This window comes from Echeneis naucrates, chromosome 14, assembly GCF_900963305.1.
Source record: "Echeneis naucrates chromosome 14, fEcheNa1.1, whole genome shotgun sequence".
Taxonomy (NCBI): domain Eukaryota; kingdom Metazoa; phylum Chordata; class Actinopteri; order Carangiformes; family Echeneidae; genus Echeneis; species Echeneis naucrates.
Genome location: NC_042524.1, coordinates 19815289 through 19837858, shown reverse-complemented (window position 1 = coordinate 19837858; position 22570 = coordinate 19815289). Strand labels below are relative to the sequence as shown.

Below are 22570 nucleotides of genomic sequence, written 5' to 3'. Positions count from 1 at the left end.
AAAATCTCCACCAGTGCTCCCACAGGGACCACAATCACCTATGCACCTTTTTCCGAGAGCACGGCACAAAATTTTTGGCTCTCAGATCATTAAACCTCTTGACTTGCCCCTGCCAAGAAGAAACATACCTTGGGTTTGACCCATGAAGATGCAACTGGTTGAAACACTATTGTGTATCTATTTCTGTTTATGTTTAAGATTATCAACCTATTCCGTTTGCCTATTCCTATTCAACTTTTCTACTATTCAACTGCTTTATCCAATACTGCCTGATACCCTGCAAACTATTCTGAACCAAACCCAATCAATAAGAAATATGAAATGCAAGGAAAGAAGTATTGAGTTGTCCCTTTGCATCCTTCGTGCGAACCATTGAATTGAAACAATTGACTGCTAATTATGATTAGCATGAGATTAGAAGTTGGAAGCAGCTGGGATATCCTTAACCTAAACATTATTTCTTGTCAAAGAAACAATGTTGGAATGGTTCAAAGCACCTGAAAACGTGCTTTGAGATTTCAAGAAAATTTTGAAAAGCTGGGAAAAAAATATGAATGTCTATTGTTTGTATGGGGGCTTCAGTTAATTATCTGTCATCACATTCTCATTATTTGCTCACTCAAGTCAGATTGGTGCATAGACCTGAGCAAGGAGACCCACATTGTCCACTCATTAGTTGTAACTGTAGGAGGGAGGTAAACTTCTGACCTGTTGGCTCTCCTGGTACGATGGTGGAGGGACACTCTGGGTGGCCATCATTGTCACTGCAGGTGCTGAGGAAACATGTTGCATCATGGGACGGCTTCACATTGAGACTGGGGGGGGTAGAGAGAAAACATGAATTCAGTGCAAGCAGGTGATTTCAAATTCTATTACCGCAGCAACCACCAGGTGCTGCTATAATTAAATAATAGGAGATGGGATTCTCACACAAAATCTTACACTCTCCCACTTCTTTTCCCTCCCTCCTTTGACTAATTTATTTTCCTTTTGCGCTGCCTCAGTCTCCTTCTACATGTACTGCATTGAGCTGACAGATGTATTAATGCAGAGTTGATCTACAAGCAGCTACCAAGCAGAAAGAAAACAAAGCAACACAAACTCAATCATGGAGCTCTTTAGAGACATTTTTTACATACCAGCAGGTTCATAATGACACCGCAAACAAACCCGACTACTTGTTTACCAATTACAGGCAGCTATGCTTGTTTACTAATTACAGCTGGCTTAAACGCATCATGGCGGAGTCACCTTGGTTGTCTCTGTGTCGGCTGCTGGTGTTGTTGTTGCTGCACCGCTACCAAGCCAATCAAGAGGGCTAATTAGGGCTCTTGTTGGTGGGCTAATTGCTATTGGCTGGAACCCCACTGGGCTGAGGGCTGTACCCTGTGGAATGCTGCTGTAACCATCGCCTCCACCCCCACTGAAAGAGCTAATTGTGTTACAGACCAAAACACACATTTACAAACACACACACACACACACACACACACACACACACTCACACACACAGACCCCTACCATTGCACCAAGTTACTATTGGCATACACAGCAGGCGCCCCATCCTGAAGGTACATATAACCTACTGTATGTACATACGCTGCATGAGAATGTCTCGTAAATTACTTATTTGACCTGAGGGTGGAAGGGTGGATGGGTTGTTGTGTGGGTGGGGGGGACTTTTGATAAATGTGATGCTAAACTTTATTTAACCTGTTTTTCACCAATGTGAAAAATAAATCTAAACCCTGATCCCACAAAGTTTTAAACACTGATGTGGATCATCAAATGAGGATTGTTTCAAATTTTCAAGTTCACTTGAGGTACTGCACTTATTGGAAAAATCCTTGTGTGCCGATGAAAGACAGACAGCAATTACAATGGACTGAACAGTATTGAGCTAGAGGAAAATGTTTGTTTATAAGCTATTGAAATGGAACTGAAACATCTGAGATAAATCTATGGACAGGTTGCAGCATCTGTTCATGAGGTTTTGCCCGAGGAATAAAACGTGCTGTAAATCCTCCTGACCACTAAAGCCAAGGATTTGCAGCATGTGATTCAGAGTTCTGAGGTTTTGGCCAGATGAAAAGAAACCATAACAACCATATAAGTTTTAGATTCACACTATGTAAGGATTTAAAAAAACAAACAAACAAACATGAATATCACTGGGGATATTGTGACAACAAAACAGTGTTATGCTGTCTTCATGCTTTGTTCCTCCTATAGTCTCACATATAAATGGTAGTTGTCAGGTTGTCCCCATCTTGTCCCCTGCCTCAGAACCCGGAAGAGACAAACAAACGTTCACCGACGGTGAGCTCATCCCTCACTGAGTTAAAGAAACCTGTAATGTATCCATCTGGGAAACTCAGAGACAAGACAACCCAGCTGAGACCTGAATCAGAGTGAGCGTCATCTGGACCATCCACCACCACTGCTGCAAATGCACTGATGTTAAATGCTGGTTTAGTTTCATTGATGAGTTCTAATTTGGGGTTTTGGCTTCAAATCTGCATTTTTCATCATGTCACACTGTTTCTTTGCGAGCCACATATGCATATGTGTGTGTAGGCATTGAGCACGGTATAATACGAGCATTGCTGTTTGCACTGTGTTTGTTCACATTTGTTGGTGTGCTATGTGCATGTCTCTGCAAGTTATTTTGTGTACTGATTGTGTCTCATGGTTTCTCGCCTCATTCCAACTGGTATCAGCTGAAAGGCATCTTCTCTCTTATCAGTCCTCATTTTAATTGCAAATGCAGCAAGCGTGTTAGTGATTAAATGGAAAATTGCACATTAATTGATGAGACTGAAGATAAAGCAATTCCAATTACTGCACAGTATTTTAGTCGGCCTCTCAAGTTTCGCCATCCCTCGAAGGAATGAGCCACCAAACGGCAAATTTGAGCAGGCAACTGTGCATCCATAAATAAACACGCAGAGACACGTAACAGGAACAGGCACATGCCACACCATGGCCACTGATGCGCAAATGTACATACAAGAACAGAGAAGAACTCTGTAAGAACACCAACAAACAAGACATTTATTTATTTATACAAATTGAAAATAAATCATATAGGCATAAATCTCTTTCAAAGACATCCTGTAAAAAGGACCAACCTGCAGCCACCCTCTCTGAACCCAAAGATGTACAGTTACACAGTAAGTCATAAAATTCATTTTGAGGACAAATGACTTGTTTGTTCCTCAACAAAGGCCTTTGAATTATTACAGTGTTCATAATGCATATCAATTGGAAAATGCCTGTAGACGCAATCGAAATTCAAAAGCAGGCATAAAATGGAAAATGAGAAGTAGGCATAAAATTATTCCAACAAACATCAAAGGGTTTTATGAATTTGGATTGGAGGCACTCATGCTCTTTCATCGGATGCTGTGCAGTAAGAAACTCTTCTATTCAGCATTCAATTTTCCAGCAATTCTCAGGCAGAGAAAAGCCCTCTGTTGCACTGATGTCAGGTTAGCCAGGTTAGAGCCACAGTCTTACTCCATTTACCACCGGAGACTGAAATGAAAACTTGTATCTGGTTACATATGATGTGATCACTGCCTCCCTCTGGCCACCACTCTTCAATTTTGTCTTTGGTTTGAAAGTGAATTCATTGCAGGGTGTTGAACTTGTGTTTAAGATTCAAGATTTTTTATTGTCATATGCACAGTAAAAACTTGGCAGTTAAACCTTGGCAGTTAAACCTGTTCTTCCACACCAGACAGGAATGTAGAGATAAGTGGGGCAGGGGTTCCCAATGTGCGCACAAGGACAAGAATAAAAATAAAAGAGAAATATAAAAAAGTGTAAATATATATAATATACAATATAAAATAAAGTAGACAGACTAGAGGAAAGAGGAAATTGTGCAACTGGCAGTGAGGTAGTTCAAATAAAATAAAAATAAAAGCAGAAAAGGTAAACACTACTGCTCGTGCAAGCTTGCTCACAAGCCTGATGGCCTGTGGAAAGAAGCTGTTTGAGAATCTTGTGGTCCTGGACCTGATGCTTCTGTATCTTCTACCTGATGGTAGAAGTGCAAACAGTTTGTATTGCGGGTGTGTATTGTCCCTGATGATGCTGTGTGCATCATCATGTGCATTAAAGTGAAGTAGCAATGATTCCTGGTGCAAAACAGGGTGATAAACAAAGAGGAAAGCAGAACCTGGTTGTGTTCTTTAAATGCAGAGAGCAGCATCATGCCTTGCAGTCCGGATCGTGACCTGGCAGAGGTTTGGCACGAGATCATTAAAAGCAGATTTACACTAGATAAAAGATGCAATCCTCTCGCATGTGGAATTATCAACACTTCATTGGCTGCAAAATCACAGTAAAGAAGTGGTGAAGAAAAGGTGACAGGGCTGACAAAGTCACAAGTTTTGTTACATCGGTAATGGATTCATTCTCGGAAAAAAAAGGAAAGAAAAGAAAAAAGAACCATTTTGGGGCAGCACGACAGTGTAGTGGTTAGCAGTGTTGCGATTCCCAGCCTGCGGCCTTCCTGTGGGGAGTTAGCATGTTCTCCCTGTGCCTGCGTGGGTTTCCCCCCACTTTTCAAAAGACATGTATGCTTGGGTTAATTGGTGACTCTAAAATGTCCGTAGGCCGTCCGTAGGTAGTGTGAGTGTGAGTGGTTGTTGATCTCTGTTTGTCTTTGTATGTTGTGACCTATCAGACATGAAAAGGTCATGACTGGAGTTGAAAGATATGGCATGATGTTTGTTTATAATCTTTAGGTGCTACTCATATAATGCAACCATTTCTTGAGATGCATTGTGGGTAATATAAGTGAGATTTTAAACTTGTTAATAGAATATAATACAGATTTCCTCTCACCTTCAATTCCAATTCCTCAGAAAAAAATAGTCATGTTGGCACCCAACCAGCAGCTTTTTCTGAGCACATAATTTGTGCGTAGCTGTTACCACCAGACACAGAGCATCATTTCCTCCGCACGTAGTGTCGTGACTTCTGATTGGATGTTACTGGATGTTACTGTTACTACCGGCTACCACTGGCTGGGGTTATTTCTCAGCTAGTGCCACTGATAGTTACCAGCTGAGAAATAGCATAAAAAATGGTCCTAACTAGCATCCTCCTCATCTGAGTCTGGCTCAGGCTCAAGTAAATTTCACATGTCCACCAGGAGCAAGCAGGTGGTGGGCGGGGGCTAAAGTCCTCATCCTGATTTCTCAAAAAAAGTAGGTGTAGATGTTCACCTTCAATCCCAGTTTCCCCCTTTCACCTCTATGAAACCCTTTTAAACTAAATATACATCAAAGCAGAGTTCAAACAACTTGAGGAGCTGTGCATTGTAGGGTGAGACAAAGGGAGTTTGTGTTCACTTTTATGATATCAGCAAAGTGATAACAACTCATCCTGAGTTGACCATTATTGCCTCAACTGCCATTCAAAAATCCATCTAGTAGTTACTAAGACAAAAGCAACATCAACCTTGTGGGGTGTACCAGCTGTGGATCACATGGGATTTGTCCTCTGGGTACCATATTAACCATATTTTATGGTAATTCTCCAAATAACGCAACAAGACAATGGCCTGTCCAAACACAAATGCAATGATCTAACCATCAGACCTTGAAATAAATGTATATTTATGTGTACATTTATTTACTTGACTTAGTATTGTCTTAAATTCTCCAGTTTTCAATCAACTAGTAAAAGCCTCTCAAAATCACTTGCAAGGTACTCAATTTGCTTTCATTGCCCACTCAATTACTTAGAAAAATAATGAAATAATTTTACAAGGCCAGTCTGCAATTCTGAGACAAATTATCCCGATCCCCATGATGCGAATTTCTTAAAAACCACAACAACAGTGCAAACACAGATCCGACTTAAATAGCAAACGACTGGATCTGTCTCAAAATCCTGAAGTGCTCCATAAATAATACTTTGTCTTGAGCAAATTCATGAAAAATAATTTGAGTTTAGACTCAAAGTCAGAACTATGATAGATACCTGACACCTGATCTGTTGTCACATGTGCATACAGGTAACCAGCTTCCGGATGCATCGTCATTTGCATATTCTTCCATCAAAACCTCATTTAATATGTCCTGTTTGAGTTTGCTGGTTTAAGAGGTTGACCTGGAAATGCAATGAATAACATTTGGAAGTGGATATGTCACCTTGGTCAGAAATTATGCATCTTGATGCCCTGCAAGAGAGGAAGATGAATAAATAAATCAGGTGTTTTTGAATATGAGTGGGATCTAATCATCGCCTTATTGTCAGGCCTGATTTACAATGCAAACACCAGGAGGCGAGGCCTTGATGGCGTTGAGTAAACTGGTGGAGGGAAGTGCAGAATGGTAATGAGACTGGGGTAACAGGAGGGGGGGAGGCTGTTAACATATTTGTGGTCGGACTCAACGCAGGAATCGGAAAACACACAGATCAGAGTACAAACACCCCCCCCACACACACACACACAGACAGGCTTGGGAATGGGCATACATACCAACATAGGCATGTACTGTGTATTAATGCACAAATGCCAACACTGAACACAGAGATAGCAAAGCTTCAACCAGTGTCATCCTGAGGGCAAGATCACACACATACTGTGCCTTGGACTTACACACAAGCACACGTGTGTCTCTATCACTCACGCACACACTCAGAGGTGTGAGTGCATTCACAGCCAGAGGCAAAGATAGTCTCACCAGTGGTCTTAGGGCTAGAAATAACCCCGAGGCTAAAAAGAACTCTGCACATACTTAGGACCTAGTCCACACTCCCAGACCACCTCATTAACCTGAGCCAGCAGCCTTCTTTCCGCCCAGCCTCGCAACACCCTGCCCCTCACCAACTCGCACTTAGAATTCATACTAGTATCATTTATTCATCCGATCTTGTTGATTGGACTCATCCTTGCCCATGAGATAGATAAAGAATGGACAGATGTGAAACTCAGTGAAGGACGTTTCAACATTGTTGTGAACATTGTTCAGCAGAACCGCAGTGAAAAGCCACGGTGGATTAATGCAGGGAGCTGTCTGAAAAATTTAGTCTACACAGCTAAGTGTTGAACAAGTTTGGATGGTTTCATGTTTCTCAAGTGTTCTGGCACGTTTTCTGTGCTACCTTGTTGCTAAATTTGAAGCTCCGATATAAGGAACAATGTGCTATGTTGTTGGAATAAAAACAAAAAAAGTGAGTGCAGTCATAAAATTTGCACAGATTCACCGCAACGTGGTGTTAAACACAGCAGATGAGCATAACCTACTAATCAATTAATAATCAAAAGCTAATTTGGACTAGAAACAAACTCTAAAGCTCAGAATTTATTTACAGCCTTACAAGGTTAAATCTTCACGAGATGACTTTGGCGTTCAGCGGCTGAGCAGGTTTCCCTCTCCTAACTCAATCGGCTGTTTTCAATCCAAAGCGCCCACTGACTCGTCCTTATCAATTTCCAATGACATTTGGTACTTGAATTTAAATTTATAACCTTTCCAGTTTATTCTTTCATAGCGAACTTCTTAATGAACGTCCTTCACATATTCAAATATGCCCCACAGCCATAATGAAGACACAAGGATTTCCCGTGGGCTTAACAGTTTGGTAGATTCATCTTTTTCTTTTCTAACTGCTGACAATGGCGTCAGTGCTCCAGCCTGACTGTGATTCTTGTCTTCTCTGTTTTTATGCAAATGTTTGTTTGGCTATTAGAGATTCTGGTTTGATTGTCTTCCGTCCTGCTTTTAAAAATTGGATTAAAGTCTTGAGTAAAAAGGATTGTGGTAAAATTGCAGCACAGTGGAAAAATTTTTTTGTAATTCCCAGAGGACAGGAGCAAATAACCTTATTAGCATAGCTAAAAGCCATTATTATAATGAGGTGAGCTTTGTATTTTATTTATTTTATTTTTGTTTTAGGGGGCTAAACATGTAAGAATAAGATAGATAGCATATTCAAAATGATTGTGTCAATTTTAATCATCTGTGTGAACCAGATTTTTAACCTTTGTTGCTTTCATTTTCCTTAAACAAGTTAGAGAGAGAGTGAATGGATGGAGAATACACTCATGTCTGTATATGTTGATGCTTATTGTTTTCATTTTATTTATTCATATGAGAGACTGCCTTGTAAAAATAAAACCCACAAGTCGTTATCTGTCTATCTCCCATGAGCTAAGGTAACCATATTGTTAATGTGTTGTTATAACTACAATAACAATCATCTAATATTGACAAAGTACTTTTCTTAACCCAAATCAGCGTTTTCATAAACCTAATCAAGCCACGGCCATTACTATAGTGACTTTCGGAAAAAAACCAAAACAAAATGGATATTTAAAAAAAAATTTTGATTGGGAAAGTGAAGAGAGGCAGTAAATGAGCAGAGAGTGGGGTACTGAGATGGAATAAATGGTCCATCCGGTTGGGAGTCAAACTGGTGGCCTCCTGCGAAGGGCTCTGTATGTCCATATGGTATGTGCTTTCACTACTCAGCCACCAGAGCACCCAGCACTCACATTCTTGATGGGAGTCTTGCTGGATCATACACAAAGATCCAGAAGTTTTGTGCATTTGTCCGACACACAATCTGCACGGAATAACTGACTAGGTGGAATATGAAATTAAACATTTTGCGGGAAAGTGTACTAATGTTTTTTTGCATTACATGGTTCATGGTGGCGCAGTATATTTGCTGTATATATCCCAAATGCAGGTTTGGATGAATACAACGGAAAACAATTTCCGTATCATAAATCGTATCAGTGCAGAATTTATGATTGTAACTTGTGTTTTGCTTTCAACTGCAGTGGAGGTTTTTGATTGATCACTGTCCCTAATTATTATTGATTAATTAACACATTAATGTAAAACCAGCTTCCTGTTGGCTGCAGCTCAGATTTGCCAGCCTAAGGTTTCCCACATAAAAAAATAAGTAACAGAACCTGGACATAGATCAGCTACGTATGTATATGACACACGCAGTAAACGTGGTGAGCGGTGACTGTATTGATTTTCAGACCTCCTTCAGTGAACTTATTTTTGTTTCAGCTCTGTCAGGGATAAATTTACACAAAATGGCAATGCATCATTTCCTAAAACAAACACACAAACGCAGTTATACAGGCACATGAAGAGACTCTCCAGGGAAGAGGGTGGGTGGGGTGGTTTGCGAGTGCCAACAGCACACTCCCCTTAGCCAACAAAAATAGCACTACAACAGTGTCTGTATGGTACACAAGGCTCAGAAATCCATGGATGAGATGATAATCAGTAGGATGTGGATGTATTCATTAAAGACAGGTCTGGGGATATTGAGTAAATCCAATCAAAACTACAAAGGCACCAGTGAATTGATCCTGCTATTAGGTATCCAGTATCTTTCAATGAGCCACAGGACTCCACTGGTGCCCAAAAAATATCAGTGTGCCACACAGTTGCCCTGGGACATCTTCAGTTTCTGTAAACTATATTTGAACTCTGACGCCCAAAATACTCTACTCTGACTTGGTTTGCCTTGTGGCTGGGGTTTGAACCCAGGGCCTCTTCATGCAAAGCATACAGCTCGACTGCTAAGCTATGTCCCCAGGCCTCCTCAACTCCTGTTTAAATAATGAGTGCAAATACTACAGATCCCAGCTGTCCCAGCTCGTCTTTGTGTTTATTCTAATACTCCTAAAGGTACAGTATCATCAGGCGCACTGTACATCTGTTGTCATGGTTACAATAGTAAATGTGCAGTTTAGAAACAAAACCTGCAAGATTACATAGACACATTAAGTTAAGGTGGTGTAATGATCATGGACTAAAGCCATCCATCACCTTCATCCTCCTCCTTTTTCCATGTACAGTTATGTGAACTCATCTGCAAGTGGTCACCATGACTCATAATAACATGCTGCACAGACAACCTATTTCTCACTGTTAAAGGACAAACTGTTGAGCAGGTTAAATGCTAACCCATCTTTGTGTAGTATTTTTTTCATTAGCATTAAAAACAGCTGAGGCTCCATGGTAACAACATTAGTTCTGCAGGTATTTGGTCATAAACAATGACAACTCAATGAATGCAAATTAAAAAAAAAAAAAAAATTAATTATTTTTTTACAATCCAGAAACAAAGCAGATAAATACCTAAGTCTACTGCAGAGTCAGTTGTACTGGGTTTGAATGCATATTTTAGCCTTTTCCATTGCCATCAAAAGCCAGATGTTGCTGGGTCTAGGTGAAAAATGGGCGTAAGACTATATTGGTTTCTGTGTTTTCATGAGATTTGTTGACAATAAAAAATACTGAATATATCAAGGTTTGATTCGAACAATGAATTTGAACTAGATATGTCTCCTTAAGATGCCAGTGTCACTGGGTTCCCAGATGAGAAGTGAGCTGATGCTTCTGTTGTATGTTTCTTGTCATCCATTCAACTACTTTCAGCTGTCTCTGAGAATAGCAGCTGAGGCATTTTAATGTTGAGAGGTGGTGCCAGGCCGAGTGTCTGCCGACTGTCTGCTAAGCTGATAACCATCAAAACGGTGCAGGTAGAGAAATTCAGGCGAAATTGGAAATGCAATCAACCCCCCACCCTTCCACTTCGTACCGCCACTTCAGTCCCTCCTCCTCCTCCACAGTTATGCTTGCTGGCACATACATTGTGCACCTTATCTGTCATTGCATCTGCAAGAGTTCTATCTTTTTTTTTCTTCTTCTTCTTTTTTTTTTTTAACAGATACCTTATCACAGTGAGTGTATGCCATTGATGTCACTCCACAACAACTTCAACTGCCAGTGCTGCGACATGATTTCTGTGTGGCATTTGCATGTTCTTGTCGTGCCTTCATGGGTTTCCTCCAGCTACTGTAGTTACCTCCGACAGTCCAAAAACATGTGTGTTTAGGTTGATTTGTCACTCTAAATTTCCCTGCATGTCTGAGTGCGAGTGGTGGTTCATCTCTGTCTGTCTCTGTATGTTGGCCCTGTGATTAATTGGCAACCTGTCCAGGGTGTACCGCGCCCTTGCCTAATGTCAACTAGGATTGGCTCCACTGTCTCACCTAAATTTTAGACACATTAAGGAACTGCTCTTTAACTTTAACCTAACACTGTCACTCATGCTGCAGCCAAACCTAAAATTAGTTTCCACATCACCAGGAGAACATTTACAATTATAACCTGTTCCAGCATCTTTACTCCAATTTGGATAAAGACTGCAAGGTTTACCCTGAGGGTGGCACCTCAGGGTTTATTCTCTGACATCTGAAACTTAGGTCATCAGGCTCATTTCTTAATCATCCAATAAATGTAATAACTGATATGCTTTTAGACCTAGTTGTACATGATTGTGATGAATTGTGGGCCTACAAGGTGCAGACCTCCAGATGCACTGCAGTGAGGTTTGTACTGAGTGAACATGTTTGTCTGTGTATATTTAGGTCAGGGAAACAATTTGGTTAATGCTTTGAAAAGGCTGACTGAAGTTGAGTCCCTAAATTTAAACCTTTTGTTAGATTTACCACCACAAGGTCTGTCAACTTTTTATGAGATTGATGCAGTTGTAGTCTTGCAACTAAATATTTGATCATTTCAGTGTGTGCATGTGACCATCACCAGCCCTCCCTGGAAGCTAGTTTGTTGATCTTTATTGAGTGGAATGACCTTTGTGTGTCAGAGAGGGCAGTGCTACACCACAGTGAATATAGGAGGGAGCAAAGGGCAGACAAGATGCAGAAGGATGGACGGGGAAAGGGAAGCAGGGAGTTGAATTGGTTGCAACTAATGGAGTGAAGGGTGCTGTGCTTTACCTGTCACCTTACTCAAGATTATAAGCATCCAGAGAATTTCTATGTAGATCTCTGGAGAGATGGGAGTCCAGATAGGTGAAGGTGTCCCAATAGAGGAGCTGAGTCAAAGACAGGGTAGTGAAAATTTAAATCTGATTTGCTGTTGTTGATACTTACGGGAGTTCAAATTAAATGCATTGCCAGTGAACTGATTCCTGATTTGTTCAGTATTGGGAGGTTGTGTTTTTCTAGTTGTCTTAAGTACTGAATTGCTATTTTCCCATTATTTAGGAAAAAAACTGAAAACCAAATATTCTAATCAGTGATGAAAGCAGCATTTCTAAGAGGCAAGGCTCTCTACCACAACCTTATTAGGATGCTATCTTTTAGTAAGATAGGATTATATGTCTATACACATGCTAAGAATAGGATGTCAGTAATCCAGTTCAATGTTCTCACCCAATTCACCCAGCATATGAGCAGTTCTTCATCTCTATCTGCTTCTGTTTGTTGGCCATGCAATGGAGAATAACGCAGACATGTCCAGGGTGTATCCCACCCTCACCAAATATGAGCTGGGATGGGTGGTTGTGGCCCTTCCCAATTTTTTTGGCTGAAATCTAAATTTTGAAAAATCGAGTGTCATCCGCAACAGAAACTGACCCCCTGGTTTATGATGTTTTCTGTTTGTCTTGGATCTAAACAGACAGCTAAATGTGTTTGTTAAAGTCCAGTAAAAGCATGCTAGAGCGGTGTCAGGCTCACTGACGCCATTCTAGCCTCTACCCCAGACCTCTCCTGGGCCATAGGGGTCAAAACCTGAGTTGACTAAGGCTGTGTTTAACATCACTCAGTCATTCATGCACTGTGTTCTGGGAGGTCTACACAGAGCACTAAAGCTCAACAGCAAAAAAAAAAAAAACACTCAATTTCTCTGCACAGTTTATATTTTTATCAATAGGATTACAATGCGTAATGGTGTGTATTCCTTGGCCAGTGATCACCCATTGCTACTTACAGCAATGTATGGAGGAATAGCAGTTTATGACTCCAATATACAGGATATGACACTTCTCACTATAGATTCATACAGTGCAACAAAGTGGTGTAGGAGTGAGTGATTTTGAAATCACCTAAATGTTGTTACATTACATAATACACTAAATACATTCATCTGATTGCCTTCAGCGTCTTCTCAGGCCTTTATCTGTCCTTTTCTCTCCTCTTCTGTGATCACATTTACATTTTTTTAACACAGCTGAATTCACAGTGGGCAGCACCATGGTCTCACTGCAAAATGGTTCTAGGTTTCTTTCTTGGGGCGCTGGGCCTTTCTGTGTGGAATTTGCATGTTATCCCTGTGCCTGCATCTGCTCCCCCTGGGTATTCCAGCTTCCTTCCACTGTCCAAAGACATGCAGGTTTAGGACAACTGGTGACCGTAAATTGTGAATGTAGAGTTTGACTGGTTGTTTGTGTCTGTATGTCTCTATACACCAGCCCTGCGATAGACTGTCCAGGGTGAAGCCTGCCCTCACCCTGTACATGAGCTGGGACCCACATTCCTGATGAATGAATTAATTCACAGTGAAGTTGTTCTCACTCACCTCTTTCTCACTGAAACAAATACTAACAAATGACTGAAAAATGAGAGCTATTATGACTCCGTGTTAACCAGCAGTCACTTCAAAGGAAATTACATTGTTTATTTCATTATTTGTTTCTTTTTGAGAGAAACAAGCAATGTTGTCCAGAGGTATGTCTATGTGATATGGAAAAAAATCATATTTCCATTATCTTTGCAGATATTGCAACATGGAATATCAGTTGAGACGATCATTGATTTCATTCATTCATTCATTCATTCATCTTCTACCGCTTATTCATTTATAGGTATCGGGAAGTGCTGGAGCCAATCCCAGCTCACACTGGGTGAGACCCTGGACAGGTCACCAGTCCATCACAGGGCCAACATACAGAGGCAGAGACCAACAACTACTCACACTCACACCTATAGGCAGTGTAGAGTTATCAATCAACCTAGACATGAATGTCTTTGGACATGGGAACAAACCAGAGTAAGGCATGAAGAAAGGCCCTAGGCCTCGTGTTCCTTTACATCTGGAGAATATGATCTGTGGGCCAAGGCACCACAACTTACGATACCAACAATGCCAACAATTTTGTGACACATTTTAACTTCATCAAAAAAAGACCTGCGATTAGGATGTTATGCTTGACTGTATCAGTATTGCGATTTTACATCAATTATTGTGCAGACAACTCCATTTGTTGCTAGATTCTGATTAGTGAAATAAGGGGCCAGATAGTCTATAAATCCAATGATAAAGGCACTAAGTACCGCTCACCAATACTGCCAAATCATCACCTGAAAGCACAATGACCTATCAGAAAACAACAATCCACCAGCTGACCAACACACTAAGTTAATCATTCAGTCAGTCACTCCAAACATTCACAAATGTAAACCATATGCAAACACACACACACACACATACTGCAGTGAGATCAGCAGAAGGAAATATTTGAGGAGAATGGTGAGGGATTAATGAGATGGGGATTAGCAGGTGGGTGGCTTTTGTCTTTTTCTGTGTATTTGTGTACATGTCAGTGTGTGTCTGGAGTGATAGCCACTTAAGTGTTAGCAGAGCTGTCGTTTGGGAGGGGGTTTTGGTGAGTTTGTCTTGGCGGGACAAGGCAGACAGGAGTCTGTTTGACAAGAGCTGCTGCAGGGCAGATTGGACCAGAGGATGACTGAGCCGACTGGCATGTACAGTATGACAAGTCTTAACCAAGGTGCTCAGGCAGGATAATGACATGTCAGACTGAATTCTAAGCGGGCAACAAAGAGGAAATCTTTAACTGCTAGGTTTGATCAAAGTATGGCTATTTTACCAATCATGTGGGAGAAAACTAAAAGCTGTGTATCAGATGTCTTTAAAAGCTACACATCCCTGAAGGTGCATTCTGATGTGTGTTTAAGGTGTGTTTAGATGTCACATGGGCTGTCACTGAAGTTTAAAGATACTGTAAAAGGTGTGTTTATGACACACCGCTAGCCTTATTGCTTTCTGTTGTCAATGTCAAAAATACCTGATTTAGGCTGGAGGATGCAACCATTTTTACCCTCATTACTCTCCCCTGCATTTATCCCATTCAATGACTTTGAGTGATCCAAGCTCAGGAGGAAACAAATAATATTTAAGAGAAGAATTTGAGAAAACCGAGGAGAAAAATGGTTAATGCAATTTTTTATCTATACTTGTACCTTTACCAAACTTTTGTGCAACTGGCCCCAGGGCTCAATGGTAGTTCTTTTTGTTTCTGTGATTCCTGCTGAGTGAATCTGAGACACAGGGTTAGGGTTAGGGTTATTATGTAGTGAGCACTTTTTAGGATCAAGGGGAACACTAATCCTGACCAAATCAGCAGCCTCATATGAAAACATGCAGCTCCAAAACCTGCAAGTAACCTCCACCATAATTTAGCAATGCCTGCAGACACTCATCCCCTCAGAGAACACAAACAACTTCTGCTGGAGCCAAATATTTTAAACTTGAACTCATCAGTACAGAGCACCTGCTGCTGGTTTTCTGACCCACAGCTCTTGTGTTTCCGTTTATAAATTAGTCGCTTGGCTTTGTGTCCACATTGGAGGAACAGCTCTTTGGCAAGTGTCCGACAAAGACAACTTATGGACAGACTTCTGTGAACTGCAGGGTGCAACGCAGCTTCACTGGTTTCTGCCAATTCTGATCTGGTGCCGCAGCAGGACAGTTTCCTACCTCAAAGGCAAGGCTTCATTTCATTTGTCTTTCATCTGCTGCACCATTTCCTTCACTGACTGCTATCTTTCCGGCTGGAGAATAGCACATCTGGAAACAACTTTCAGACAACTTCCTGAGACATGATGACCACCTTTGGTATTGATACATTTTCAATTGTGGTTAATTCAACAGTAACATCCTCGGTAGCATGGCTATACATCTAATATTCTTTGCCTCCAGAGTGACTTCAGTAAAGCCATCATGTTTCATGGTTCATTTGCACCTGTTTGATACAGCTCTTTAAATTAAGTCTCATTCCATTGTGATGTCCCCTAGTGATCTTGCTGCATTGAAGAAGAGCATACAACACGTTTACTGAGGTCATGAATTAAGTGAGAAGTAACGCCATTTTACCATAGACGTCAATACAGTCTGACTACTTTTTCCAACCAGTCTTCCTGATAGTCCTTAAATAGAATACAGATATATCTTATTGACTTTGGAAGGAACACACATCTATTTTACATTTAAAAATAAGCATTTAAATAGTTACATTGCGGATTTAAAGTTTAAATACAGTTCAAGGAAAAACTAAACAAACAAATCAATAAATTAAAAAGATAAATAAAAAAAATATTCTTAAAAAAATTATAAAAAAAATCACATCTCCACTCAGTCATCTTTTACCACTAATCTGTTTCCAGGTCATGGGGGGTGCTGAAGCCAATCCCAGCTCACACTGGGCAATGGCGGGGTACCTCTTGGAAAAATTTATGGCTCTTTGAAAGGGGCCATATTCATTAATGTGCTTGTGCTATTGGACTGCTCTACTGCTTAGTGGTGTCACTTGCAATTGTGCTATCTGTTCACCCTTGCCACACACACACACACACACACACACAACTTTATGTGTGCAACTTTTCAAATCAATTTAGCACCATACTCCTTCGTATGTTTCTAAAGTACAGTGTGACTTAGCCCAGAAGGGACTGTTGTGTGAAACACAGGAAAATCAAAGTTTTAACTCAATTATCTTCTTTTCATCATCTTTGGAAGCAAATGTCACTCTGTGTCATTATTCAGGGTCACTGGGGGTGCTGGAGGTTATCCAAGCCAATGTTCCAGGTACTCCCTGGGCAGGTCTCCAGCCAACACATAGATGCAGGCAAAAACTAAAAACCACTCCCACTCACACACACACACACACACACACACACATTCACGCCTACTGGCAATTTAAAGTCACCAATCAACCTTAGCAGGCATGTCATTAGGCTGTGGGAGAAAACCGGAAACCCATGGAGGAATGGGGAGAAGATTCAAAGTCCACAAATAAAGACCCCAGGACTGGGAATCAAACTGATGACCTTCTTTCTGTGAGGCAACAGTGCTAGCTGCTATACACTGCTGGGAAGCAAAAGTAGTGACTGAAATTAAAATGAATTATTTGACCAATCGCCATGCCCTACAAATATTTTACTGAAATGTTTTAAAAGGAACAATTAAATACATAAAATATGGTATTTCCTACTGATGGAGTAATGCAGAATATGGAAGAGAACTGACTACAAAAAAATGCTTGAGTGAAACATCCAAAGGTCCTCAGACTTTTGCACAATGCTGCTCATCACTACATAATTTGAACGCTGTTTGTCAATGTTTACCAATGATAATCTGCCCCTATACACAAGCTATTCACATTTGTTTACATCCCCAGCAGGTGATATAAAATGCTTATTGAATAGAACTGAATGCTCTTTATGTATGATGTATAAAGTGAAGCTGCATGGCTGCCATCAGAGAGCTTTTACAGATGCAAGCTTTCATATCAGACTTGCAGGTGCAGCATATCTGAAACCAAAGCGATCTTGAAGACAAGTCAAGCAGAAGGGAACAAAAAAAAAATTAAGTGGAGCTACAGTCATCTGAAACGAGAAGACCAAATACTGAGGCCAACCTCAGTGGTGTTTGCTGCTCTTGGCTAGACGACCTCTATTTATCTTAGTGTCAGGGGGGAAGACAGCCAGCAGCTGAGCATAATTCTTGGAAATAGTAAATAAACCCATATTAAATTTCACCCTTAAATGCCATTGGGAGAGGTGTGGAGCATGCATGGCAGGGGAGGACAGACAGGGAGATGGCCAGCAGAGGTAAAGAAGCACAAACTGGAGTGGGAGGAAGAACAGGAGGTTGGGGGGTGGCAAAAGTTCATAATAAAGGAGAATGTGAGAGAGGGAGAAAAAGGAGCTGCAGAGAGACAAATAAAGGTGGAAGTGGTAGATGCACATGTCAAAGGGAGGGTAAAGCCTAACACAATTTTTAAAAATGCAGTAGAAGCACGAGCTGTGGTTCTGTAGTGTTTGACTGTGTGGGTCTGACTGTTTGACTCTGGGTTAGGGTTAGGTGTCTTTCCTCTGCTGGAAAGACAAAAGGCTGCTGGAGCTCTGACAGTCACCAGCAGCATGTTTATGCCCCTTTCAGAGAGTTACTATGTGGCTACAGGCCTGCTGTGTTGTAGCTCAGCTACCAAACAGAGACTCTGTCTGAGTTTATGAGGAAGTGCCAAGACATAGTTGTAGCCCTCCTGTTAAAGAGATTAACATGTTCAAATATCTCCTGAATCTGAATAGAGTACAGTTATTCACGTACAGCTTTATTTTCTTGTCTTTTACTTTCATATATTGTTTGCTAACATTTTAGTAAATATCTGAGCCTTTCAACGAAATATGCAATGAGTCACCCTATAATCGTAACACAGAATGAAGTGCTGCAGCACACACTGAGCTGCTTGGCAGATACTTAAACTGTGTCCCCATTCAGGAGCTGCATCCTTCGGAGGCCTTTGTACACCATGCAGGGCAAGTCGAAATAAGGAATCCAAAGGACTCCCACTTTGTTGTTCCCATCCATACTGCTGCATTAAAAAGTTTCCATTATCAAGCAACTGTACAAAACACAAAAATTTTATTGTAATAAAATAGCCTTTGGTTTTAACAGTTGTACCATTGGCTGAAACCCAGTACTTTCGTGTTTAATCTTCAGCCTCTATGTTGATGACTTTAGCTGCAATATAATTTTAATAATCAGCATGCAATGAATCTTGGGATAGATTGAGCCTATACGTCGACTCACCGTGACAGCCACTGTTGGTTTGTGGCGTGCTATTTTGAAACTTAGACTGATGGGCAGGTCAGTTTGTGTGGTACTGTGGTAAACTTTATCAGACAGTAGCCATTCCCAAAATCCATCCCTTGCTGTATGGTCCACTTTGCTCTAAATCTAATCACCATTAAAAAGTTAACACCATGTTCTACTGGAGAATATGTGAAACTAGAGAATTAGAGAATAAACTCATTACAACAACTTTTGAGCTAGTAAATTAGCTAAGTAACAGGTGACAGGTTTTTCCAAAAATTACAATACAATCTGATTTATTTTTAGAATTAGTATAAATAGTCCCTGGTGGTCATTAAATAGAATGCAGGCTTCAGCTCTTAGCAATAGCTTCACTTTGCAGGGTTCATGTCTATGAACAGTCTATGGTTGGCCCTGAGCTGGGACACAGCATAAAGAAATATGTTACGTTATTATTGCTGTAATAATATTATTATTGCTCAAAAGTAGAAATGGTTCAGATGTTGTTGTTTAATTTTCATTCCTCCCTGATGACATCATTCTCTAAACATGCTTGCCCATCTTCTTGTTTTCTTGTTTCATTGTTTGGATTGAGCATCAAGCCTGATTTCCCTGAGTGAAAAACACATGAAAGTGATAAACTGATAGAACAGTTTATTTTTTTTAGTCTCCATGTGATAAATAGACATTCATTGCTCAAAACACATTTATTTGGTGTAACTGCCTGGGTCTTCCTCTTGTCTTTCAAGAGGACAGGAAACAAAAACAATCCACACTGCATAATTACAAAAAGCCTGTGCACGAACAGAAACAAATGCTATCTGTCATGTTGTAAATGGGGAGATGCATCTCTTCAGCAATCACAACACACAAAACTGCAGGTGCATCAACAACAGACCCCCTGGGGATAAGATCGACAAACCAGAGCTCCAGTCGTTGAGCCAGACTGAGGTCTGCTTTAAGGTGCTCCAGCCTCACAGCCACCCACGCCCCAACCCACCCCCCACCCACCCCCGCCTCTCTCTTGACTGAAGGGACATCTGGAGAACATTAAAGCACTAAGGACATTGGATCTCCCCAGAGCGCCTGACTGGATGGGTGGCCCACTGTAGCCCCTTTCAGCAGCAGGGCCCGGCCCCACCTGATTGATAGCGTGAGCCCCACATGCACACTTAACACTCACAGACATTGACAAATCTCACACAGTTGACATAGAGTGGTGGTGCTGCTATCATGGATTAGTGTAGACACGTGTAATTCCACCTTTCACTGTGTGTAGTTTGGCTTTTCAAACATGCATTGAATACTTGATACACTTCGTGAGCTGTATATTTACACAATGCTGATTAAGACCCAAGTGAATCAAAATATAAGTTTAAACTCAAGAAATACAGACTGATTTGGTTTTCATGTTGACTAAGAACCCAAAATCGTCACATCAACTCTGAACTTCACTGACACCAAGACATACCATAATATACTTGAAGCATTCCCTTATACCTCACTGACAGAAATAAAGAAAGAATCAAAGTCTGTCTTGTCTCACCTTGTTGTACTTGTTTGTGACTGCACTGATTAGACATTCATATAAGGTTTTTCTCTGCAGATGCTCCCTGTGTGACTAGAAAACAAACTTTTTTCAAATAAGGAAAGTTCAAAGAACCCCTTCATTTCCAACAAATTGCTTTGCCTGATTTGCCATTTCAAATAAATTGCAGTGTTGGCCAAAATTTGCAATTCACAGGAAGTCGTCCCCTCAGCCACATGGAAGAGGTTAATCCATATTTCACGTTTGAATATGAGATAGAAGAGGAAGAAAAACGGAAGGACAGGGAAGATAGGTAACTCTTTGCCAGAAGATGAGGAGCGAGGGGGGAGGAGAGGTGGGTGGGTGGTGGGAGAATCTGTGGGAGTGGAGAAAAAGGCAAGAGAATAGGAAGAAACAGGCATCATTTAGAGTAAATGGCATCCAAAAACCTTCTCCAATTATCTTTGCCTACCATGCCAGTGAGACTGACTTAATTAAAATGACTTGAGAGACGAGAGGAGAGAGAAAGGAGCTGCCAGTGATTGAGGGGGCAAGCAGGCGACGTATCTGCACTGAAACACAAAGCTCAGGCATCGCACTGGCTGTCGACCACTCTCCCTTTTCAATTCCAGACTTCAAAAGAGAGTAAAGAAATAATGATAAAAAAGAGAGGGGGCTCTCACCATTTGCAGCCATGTAATTGCGCTATTTAAGTCTTACATTTTTTTATCATTGTAAGAATATTCATGGGGAGCGTGTATAAAATGGTTAATAAAACAGCTTTTTTGTTTGTGTTTTGTTTGTTCTTGTCTAACTCCCCCCATTTTTATAATCCTTCTGCGTTTTTCTGTGAAAAACCTCTGACAGTGACCTTTTCACATGAGGTCTGTTACTATGGAAACACCGTTCAGCCCCCTCTGTGTTTGGTGTTTTCCTGTCATCAGGCAGCCAAAATTGGCCCACTTGTAACTGAGAATGAATCACATGTAAAGATTTATCTCTGTCCGTCACGTTTCTACCTGTATGGGTTTACAGGCCTATGAAGAATCATAAATCATCCACAGCTGTGCAGCTATGGATGAGACTTTTACTTTTGTTTTTGGGCCCTCCGTGTACAAAGAACTTACTTGCAGATGCATTATAAAAAAAAAAATAAATAAATAAATAAATGAAACAATATATCAATATCCTCCCAGGAGAACCATCACCTTATCGTGGTGGGGAGGTTTGTATGCCCCTGTGAACCTGGGGGCTGTGTTGTCTGGGGCCAAGTGCCCCTGGTAGGGTCTCCCAGGGAAAATTGGTCCCAGGTTAAGGGCAGACAAAGAGTGGTCAAAATTTCCCATGAAACAACGAGGGAAGAAAATACTGACTCTGCCTGGGGAAAGCCCGAGAAGAAGAAGAAGAAGCCCTGGAAGGAGGGCCTGTCAGCAAGCACCTGGTGGTCGGGCACGCCACGGAGCCTGGCCACGGAGCCCAAAAAAGCAACGTGGTACTTTCTTCATCCCGTGGACCCACCACCTGCAGGGATAACCGATGGGGTTGGGTGTGCTGCCAGTTGGGTGGCAGAGGCTGGCTCTGGGGACATGGAATGTCACTTCGCTGGGGGGTAAGGAGCCAGAGCTTGTGTGGGTGGTGGAGCGCTACCAGTTGGATCTGGTGGGGCTTATTTCTACGCACAGCCTTGGTTCTGGATCCCTACTTCTGGAGAAGGGTTGGACTCTATTCTTCTCTGGAGTAGCTCATGAGGTGAGGCGTCGGGCGGGTGTGGGGATACTAACAAGCCCCCGGCTGCGTGCCACTATGTTGGAGTTTTCCCCAGTGGATGAGAGGGTCGCCACCCTACGCATCAGGGTTGTGGAAGGGGAAACTCTGACTGTTGTTTGTGCGTATGCACCAAACAGCAGTTCGGAGTATTCGGCCTTCTTGGAGACCCTGAATCGGGTCCTGTATGGGGCTCCGGTAGAGGACTCCATAGTCCTATTTCGGGACTTCAACGCATATCCAATGATGGAGACACCTGGAGGGAAGTGATTGGGAGGAATGGCCTTCCTGATCTGAACCCGAGCGGTGGTTTGTTGATGGACTTCTAACCATGGACTGTCGATAATGAACACCATGTTCAAGCATAAGAATGCTCATAAGTGTACTTGGTACCAGAGCATCTGATCTGAGGCCACATATGCTGGACACTCGGGTGAAGAGAGGGGCGCAGCTGTCAACTGATCACCACCTGGTGGTGAGTTGGGTTAGGTGGTGGGGGAAGACTCAGGACAGACCTGGCAAGCCCAAACGTGTAGTGTGGGTGAACTGGGAATGTCTTGAGGAGGCCTCTGTCCAA

At 41.5% G+C, this 22570-nt stretch overlaps 1 protein-coding gene across 1 annotated transcript in view; it reads right to left on the bottom strand.

Moving 5' to 3' along the window:
- The window catches only part of pknox2 (pbx/knotted 1 homeobox 2), an 88800-nt gene that overhangs the window by 33659 nt on the left and 32571 nt on the right, over nucleotides 1-22570 (bottom strand). Inside the window, exon 3 of the mRNA XM_029519332.1 lies at nucleotides 709-815. Coding sequence (XP_029375192.1) covers nucleotides 709-795 — 87 coding nt within the window. The 5' untranslated portion in view covers nucleotides 796-815. The remainder of the gene's footprint in view (nucleotides 1-708; nucleotides 816-22570) is intronic.